Here is an 8,620-nt window from a genome sequence, read left to right as displayed (position 1 = left end):
ATCCACTGCACGGATTTGTAAAAGTAGGAGTAATCCACCGAACGGATTTAATGAGTCTAATCCACTGCACGGATTTGTAAAATAAAAGTTTTTTTTATGACTAATCCGCCGAAAGGATTTTCAAAATAAAAGCTTTAGGACTGACCTGCCGAAAAGGTCTGCGCGACTGTGTAAAATGTCTGTTTAAATGTTTGTGTGTTGAGAGTGAATTGATTTAAACAGCACAAATACGCTGCTGAATCACTCTCATTGTTATTGTCATTTTATTTCCTGTCAGTAGCTGAAGTACTGGTGACAAAAGAGAACGGTTGAGTTCCGCCTCATAAAACTGACACCGCTCCACTAATTAGAGTGGAGTAGAAGGGCGTAGTCAGTAACCACTCTTTAAGTCTAATACCAGAGAAGGCTCTGCAGTTCTGTTTTAATGGGTAATCAGCCCACTAAGTTTACTGTTGACGAACAGTGGCTAAAAAAAAAAAATGTCCAGGCGCCGGACAAATTAGTGTGCAAAGATGGAGAAATCCTAAAAAGACTAAATGTCCCATCTGGGAAGGAAAATGTAGCCCATCTGCATTAATACAACTTAAAGAAGCATTACTGAAAGAACTAGGAGAGACAAAATAAATAAAGAAAGAAGGAAAACGCACACAAGAATTAGAATATTTCCAAGTGTGGAAGCGAGAGGTAGCAGACAGGGACAGAGGAGAGGAAATAGAGGCAGAGGAAGAGGAGGATTTAGAGGAAAGGACCAGAGATACGTAGGACAGACAGACTTACGCGGAAGAAGTGAAGAAAGAGATAATACGTGCTGGAATTGTGGCAAGGAAGGGCATTTCGCCAGAGATTGCAGACATAAAACAGACAAACGGCAATATTCAAAAGAATGATTAAATGAGAAAAAGCCAAATGAAAATGACAAAAGTGATGCAGAAGTATTTAATGTCTATCGATTAGTGTCTGAAGTAAAAGGCAAACTTACACTGACAGTATATGTTAATGGCAAACCAGTGCAGGTGTTATGTGATACAGGAGTATGTAAAACCGTTTTGAATAGAAAACCACAGGAAGTACAATTCTCAGAAGATACTCTAATAGTAAAATCAGCATCAGGTCACACTACAGTGCAGTGACTGATAAAATCCTTATTAAGTGAAAACTAGAGATCAAAATAGTTTAAAGTAGTTTAAAAAGGTTGAAAACAGACCCCACCGAATAGATATAAATATAAGAAGTACAAAAATAAAATAAACAAAGACAAAATTACATTAGAATTTATTTTTAATGTATTGAAACTAATAATAGGAAAGATAACAACCTGTAAGCTGATATTAACAATGAAACATAGTTGGCATGACGACCATGCCCAGAATGTATAAAATGAATAAAAGGAAATAATTCACACAAAAACCTTTTAAATAAAATAGAGAGATGCACAAGGTACATTAAGGCTGTGTCATTGTTCAGCCAAGGAAAGTGTGTGAAAAGGTAAATGTCTCCAGCTTGGGAAAGGGTGAAACTGCAGATCACCAGACGCCCTTGATGGATACAAAATAAAATATAAAATATATAATAATAAATTGCTTGGTTCGTCACGCAACAGAGAGAATGAATGTGACTGAAGGTTGGATCTGAGATGAGACAAACAGAAGACCAGTCTAAGAAGTAGGCACAAACCTGTTCAGAGAAAAGCAAATTTGTACAGATTGGATGAATTCTAAATTATCTGTTTGCTGAGTAAGATGATCCTAACTATTAAATTGGCTCAGTAGTAGTATAGTGGTATACACTAATAAAATACTGTAATATACTATTGTTATTATATAGAAAGAAAAAGATGATAATATTAATAATGACATAATATTAATAATAAGAAGCAACCTAGTCAGTTATGATGCGAGGTGGATGATTGTTATGAAGTAATCTGCATCAAGCTTAAGGTTTGCTCAAACTCAGTATAATGACATATGAGATGAAGAAAATAAAGAAACTATCTAAATTAATTAAGTGCATAGAGGCACTTGACCTGCTTGAAAAATCTGTCATTTATCTTAGATAAAATATTACTGAGATATAGAGCACACCTATAATAACAACTAATAAGCCAAACCCTGTAGACAACAGCTAAAGCTACAGGATTGAGAAGCTGAATTAAAAATGTGGACACCGCTAAGTTGATGAGCATGTTACACATTTTCTTTTATTTTTATTTGTTTGTTTTTAGATTTTTAAAAATATATATATACACAAAAAACCCTAACTTCAAAGTTTGAAATGTGTGAGATGGGTGAATTCTTTGAAAAACTAGAAATTATCTAAAAATGCATTAAGTGGAAATGTAATGTTGCATCTGTAGAGACGAAAGAAGAAGCATTCAGTTATTTAAAAATAGGCATTACAGACAGATACAGTTTTAGCACTGCCTGACTATGATAAGCCTTTCTACTTACGTGTAGATAGAGGAGCAGGTTATATGAAAGCTGTGATAACACAGGCATTTGGAGAAAAACAACGCCTGTTAACAATCCTGGTGAAATTTAGACTCGTGTAAATTAGACTCTGTAGCGTCAGGCCTGCCTGCATATGCAAGCCTATGCAGCCGCAGCAGAGGCAGTAAAAGAGTCAACTGCATATATGTAGTCATATGTGCATATGAACTGCACGCAGGCCAAAATATAAATATATACACTGACAGCCAGTTTGTTTTTTCAGCAGTGCACCACTTTGCAAAAATTTGGCATAACAGAGGTATGGTCACCTCTACGGATAACCCCGTGCAACACGGCAGCTTATTAAAAATCTTATTGGAAGTGATCAGCTTGCCAAAACAATTGGCACTTTGCAAATGTGCAGCACATCAAAGACAATTTTATTGTCACAAAAGGAAATAATTTTGCAGATCAAACAGCAAAGCAGGCTGCACAACAAACGATAACGCTTCTAACATCCGAACATTGTACACAAATACCACTTGACGTACTAAAAACCGAACAAAAAGCTGCAACAACCACTGAACAGAACAAGTGGCTGAAATGTGGAGCACAACTGAAAGATGACTTAATGGTCTGTGATGGAAAACCAATATTACCAGAGTCGTTACACAGGACAGTGGCTGTAGTGACACATGAAGTAATACATGTGTCAACAGGAGGGAAATATAGTATAGATAAACAATACACACTTTTACACTATAAATTTTGAAACTTCAGCGAAAAATTTGTAAGAACATGCCTATTCTGTCAAAAACACAACTCACAAGGAAACTTAAGACCTAAGAGAGGCCAGTTCTCCACACCATCCACATGGATTTTACTGAATTGAATGAATGTCAAGGATCAAAATATGCCTTAGTGATCATAGATGTGTTTTCAAACTGACCAGAGATATATCCAGTAAAAGGCAGAGGAAATCTCCATTGCAAAATGTTTATGTAATCATTTTATTCCAACATATGGTATCCCTTCTCTGATAAGATCAGACAATGGGACACATTTTGTCAGTGATGTGATCAGTAAGGTCTCTGAAGCACTAGGATTCAGTATAAGAAATCATTGTGCTTATCACCTATGGAGTGCAGGGCTAGTAGAGAGAACTAACGGCACCATAAAACAGAGACTTAGAAAATGCCTGAAATAGATAAAAATGCAAAGAGTTTAGTTTATTTAAAAGGCAGTATGTGTGAGAGGATTATGAAATTATTGTGTGAATGACGTTACATTTTAGATTAAAAGTTAGTAGAATTACAGAGGGTTTGTAGATTGTAAATACAAAATGAGTTTGATTAGCCTGAAGAAACACAAAAGAGAGTAACAGGAAGTGTGTGTGTGACAGGACCTTTGCATGCCCATATAAGGAGTGAGCACCCAGAGAGAAAAACAGAAGAGACAGACTCTAGCCAGATGAAGCAAATGGAGGCTTTAAGAAAAGAAATGAAAATGATATTAATGGTATGGTTTAGTGTGTCAATATAGGTCACAAATAAATAAAGGTGGACTTTTCTCAACCTAGAATTTTGAGCATAGCAACAAAACCATAGATTAACATAATTGGGAGAAAACAAGCCAAAGTTTGGCTTAAAATTTTACAGCTTGACCTCCCACTTGTCCCGATCCTGAGAAGAAGCTCAAAGGACAGTCAATCTCCTGATGAAGACCAACGAAATATCGTGGAATTGAAGAATTAACAGCAGGCTGGTAAGAACAGTGTAACATAACTGTTTAAAGGCACTGAATGTGATATTTTGCCTGGCTGGGACTTAATCTAAAAGGAAGAAACAGATTGTGTTTGCTGGAGATTTAAGACAACAAAGGACACTTTGAGAAGGGTACAGGGGCCAGTGGGAAGGTGAAGCCCAGAGGAGTATAATTGGGTTGAAATTGAAGCCTGAACTCATGATGGTGTTTAGAGATGTCCACCAGATCACAACAAAGAGGTAAACAAACATAGAAAACACACATATATAAATTGTTACATGTGAAATTATTTTTGGAAAGAATTAGAAGTAAGATAGTTTGAATCAGACCTTAGTGAAAAGATGCATGAATTGATGCAAGTGAACCAATAGATAAATCTGTTAGAAAGACAACTTTAGTAGAATGAATGGCAAAACTAGTAGAAAATAGGGATATTGTTTTGAACTGCCGTGCGACGCTTCTCAAGTCTCTTGCAGATTAAAACCAGGCGATTGGGTCCTTATATGAGTACTCCAGAGAAAGAATTGGAACCCATCCCGGTGGGAAGGTCCATACCAAGTACTCCTAACGACGCCAACAGCTTGCAAAATCGCTGAGAGGCCCTCTTGGATCCACCAGAGCCATTGCAAAAAGTGGAAGTGAGTGACAGCACAACCTAAAGACACCACCACCCCGACTCTTTGGTGATCTACAGGTGAAGGGAGGGCTGATTGGGTATATCCCGCCTTCTACTTCTCGCCTGTAGTCTACTCACCAGAGTAAATCGGTGTGTCTGGTCATCATGAAGATTATTCTGTTTACCACCTTGGCCCTGCTGCTTACAGCATGGACCCTGATGCATTTAAAGGATCAAGAAGTCAACTTGCATAGAAGGGCATGGACATATGACAACTCACACCGGGCTGAAGTGACACAGGACCACATCCATCCCTGGATGAACAACGCCTGGTATAGATACATATATAATCGCAAAGAAGACAAAGATTGTTATATATGCTCACACATGCCTGCTATAACACAGCATGCTACATTATATGGCAGACCTATGAACATGACTCAAGTGACATGCGCAGCAAGCTTTGCCAGTCTAGGTTATCAATATTTAGGAATTGTCCTAAACCACAGCGACCCCCTGACTATTGGACTATAGTTTTGGGCTGTTTTTAAATGCATCGACCAGCATCAACAAAGAGCAAAATCAAGAAATTGATGCCATAAGAATAACTGTTATGCAACACCGAGTTGCCCTGGACATGATCTTGGCAGAAAAGCGAGGACTGTGTGTTTTGTTTAATACAACTTGTTGTACATATATTCCAGACAATGTGCATTCTGATAATATGACAAATGCTCTACAATTACTTAGAAACGTTCAACAGGCACAGGTAACCGATTGGGCAAATTCACAAAGTAATTGGTGGAATTGGTTTATGAGCGGCTCATGGAAAACATTGATGTTTAAGGTTTTAATGTTTATTGGCCTAATACTTATCATGTTTTGTATCTTTACTACATGCATTATCCCCTGTGTAAGAGGAATGGTATCAAGAATGATATCCCAATCTCTTGTTGCATATGTCACTGTGCCAGACGAGGAGGAAGAAGCAGACGATGAGTATGAAACTAATGTGATGAATGATTATGTTTGAATGATACACATTTTATGACGACCAGACCGAAAGCATTCACAATGTAGGGTCTGTGTCTGAAACACATTAAAATTCCGCTACAAACAGGAGGGAATGATAAGATATTTTTTTAGTTTTGTGATTATGTTTAAGTTGTAGCTTCATTTTAAATGTTTAAGTCTCTCTTTTTCTCTCTTACTCTCCTTTTAAGGAAATGTTTAAGTTTCTATACATACCAAGCTGTCATGTTTCGGCTGTGTACAGGCAGGAGAAGGACCCAAACGCAAAACTCACCACGCAGGAATAAAACTCAAAAAGCTGCTTTATTGCAGAATGGCACAAAAATATAACAAAACTAGACTGGGGCATGGATAAACTGACACACAGGGAAACACAGCCATGAGGGAGACTACGACACTGACAAAGAGAAACACATGGCTTAAATACACAGAGGGATAACGAGGGAACGAGACACAAAAACAAAATGTCCATCAAAAGCACAGGAGCGCAGGGAACGGTTCATAACTCCTCAGGGGGCCGACCCGGAGGGTGACGGTCCAGAAATTCATAGTTCATTTGATCAGGGGGCTGGCCCGGAGGCCGACGGCACAGGAGTTCATGGTCAAACAGTTCCGGGGGCCGACCGTGCGGACGGCAGCGGCGTAGAAACGGTTCAGGGGGCCGACCTCGACGGCGGTGGCGTCCAGCTGGTGGCCCGGAAAGTGGCCGGCGATCCCGAGGTGCAGAGGCCGGACCAGGCGTAGCAGAAGCAGAGGCCGCAGCTGGCGAGGATGAGGCAGCCGATGCTGGAGCTGGACCAGGCGACGGCGTGGGCGGAGACACGGAGGCCGCAGCTGGCGTGGATGAAGACACGGCTGCTGCAAACGTGGATGAGGCTGCTGGTGGAGCAGCTGGTGGCTGAACGGGCCCCTCGGACCCCCCCAGCGGAGACAGGAGGCTGAATGGGCCCCTCGGACCCCCCAGCTGACGAGGCATGGGGCTGGACGGGCTCCTCGGGGCCCCCAGCCGACGAGGCATGAGGCTGGACGGGCTCCTCGGGGCCTCCAGCCGACGAGGCATGAGGCTGGACGGGCTCCTCGGGGCCTCCAGCCGACGAGGCATGAGGCTGGATGGGCTCCTCGGGCCCTCCAGCCGACGTGGCATGAGGCTGGTGTGGTTCTCCTGAACCTCCAGCTGACGTGGCATGAGGCTGGACGGGCTCCTCGGGCCCTCCAGCCGACGAGGCATGAGGCTGGACGGGCTCCTCGGGCCCTCCAGCCGACGAGGCATGAGGCTGGACGGGCTCCTCGGGGCCTCCAGCCGACGAGGCATGAGGCTGGACGGGCTCCTCGGGCCCTCCAGCCGACGTGGCATGAGGCTGGACGGGCTCCTCGGGCCCTCCAGCCGACGAGGCATGAGGCTGGACGGGCTCCTCGGGGCCTCCAGCCGACGAGGCATGAGGCTGGACGGGCTCCTCGGGCCCTCCAGCCGACGTGGCATGAGGCTGGACGGGCTCCTCGGGCCCTCCAGCCGACGTGGCATGAGGCTGGACGGGCTCCCTTATTGCAGAATGGCACAAAAATATAACAAAACTAGACTGGGGCATGGATAAACTGACACACAGGGAAACACAGCCATGAGGGAGACTACGACACTGACAAAGAGAAACACAGGGCTTAAATACACAGAGGGATAACGAGGGAATGAGACACAGAAGGAGAGCACAGCTGGGAGTAGTCAGGCTGGACGAGACAAGGGAAGCAAAACTAGAAACACTCACATGAGACATGGACCTTCAAAGTAAAACAGGAAACACACTGACTGAGCTCTAAACATGCAAACTTAACAGCAACTGAGAAGACAGAACATAGGGACCAGAAACATGATACAAAGAGGTCACAGTAGACAAAACATTGAGCACAGGGAAGCCATATTACAAAGCCAAAAACCTATGATAACCATAACTGAAATCTAGGGAAACAAGAAACAGTACAACAAAGGACTCAAAACATAATCCATAATATAGAAACACAAGATCTCTTCAAAATAAAACAGGAAACATGAGAGGCAGACATGACAACATAAGACAACAGACATGAAACACACGAAGGGCAAGGGGGACTTCACAGGGGTTGAAAACACAAGGGGGAGCTAATAAGCAAATGAACATAGGAAACCTAATAAGCTTAAACATACACTATAAACATCAAAAGAACTAAAACTCAAAACACTGGGTCATAAGACCCAGGATCGTGACACCAAGCTACCTCCTGTTTCAGCAGATAAGCGAACAGTTTTTCTCCTATTATGGAAATGTTTTTGTATTCTGAACATGACACTCCAACTTCCTTGTAAGCTTGCTGAATGCGCTGAGAGCCCTGGGCGGTTTTTCTGTCACATCTGTTGTGCGCACTTTGACAGCAGAGCAGATCGGACCGTGACCGCCCATGCGCATGTAAAAAATTAGATATCTGAGTGTGACTTCATTTGCCTTTCTAATAATTTTCTCTTCACACTACATTAATTGCAAAAAAGTGAAATAAACTACAAAAACATTGAAAATCGTTTTTGGTTTTTTTTACATATATTTCTGCTTAGAGAAATTTAAGAGGATTATCCCTCAAAACTTTAAATACAAAAATGTTGCAAAAAATAGTTTACAACAACAGGAAATTTAGTTTGAGTGTCTTCATAGTTTTATTTTTGAGATGCACCAATTTTTATGTACTGCAGGAAAAACGAAAAACAATCCTATGATGCAAATTTGCAAAGAAAACAGCATGTGCATCAAAATAAACTATT

At 41.6% G+C, this 8,620-nt stretch overlaps 1 protein-coding gene across 1 annotated transcript; it reads right to left on the bottom strand.

The window, feature by feature from the left end:
- Nucleotides 1-6,337: 6,337 nt before the first annotated feature.
- LOC146389918 (uncharacterized) lies at nucleotides 6,338-7,360 on the bottom strand. Its single transcript, XM_084920063.1, has 2 exons — nucleotides 6,850-7,360; nucleotides 6,338-6,672 (listed from the first exon to the last, which is right to left on the bottom strand). The coding sequence occupies exons 1-2, from the start codon at nucleotides 7,358-7,360 to the stop codon at nucleotides 6,338-6,340; spliced, it is 846 nt and encodes a 281-aa protein (XP_084776189.1).
- Between the last annotated feature and the right edge of the window lie 1,260 nt (nucleotides 7,361-8,620).

The sequence above is a fragment of the Perissodus microlepis genome, chromosome 3 (assembly GCF_051167445.1).
Source record: "Perissodus microlepis isolate ML-2025 ecotype Zambia chromosome 3, ASM5116744v1, whole genome shotgun sequence".
Classification (NCBI taxonomy): Eukaryota; Metazoa; Chordata; class Actinopteri; order Cichliformes; family Cichlidae; genus Perissodus; species Perissodus microlepis.
This window is presented reverse-complemented; position numbering and strand designations above follow the sequence as displayed.

Excerpts from the sequence above, each read along its gene's own strand:
- LOC146389918 (XM_084920063.1), bottom strand. The coding sequence starts at position 7,360 with ATGCCACGTCGGCTGGAGGGCCCGAGGAGCCCGTCCAGCCTCATGCCA. Across the intron at positions 6,673-6,849 it reads CCCGTCCAGCCTCATGCCTC|CTGCGGCCTCCGTGTCTCCG; the intron begins GTCGGCTGGGGG and ends CATCCACGCCAG.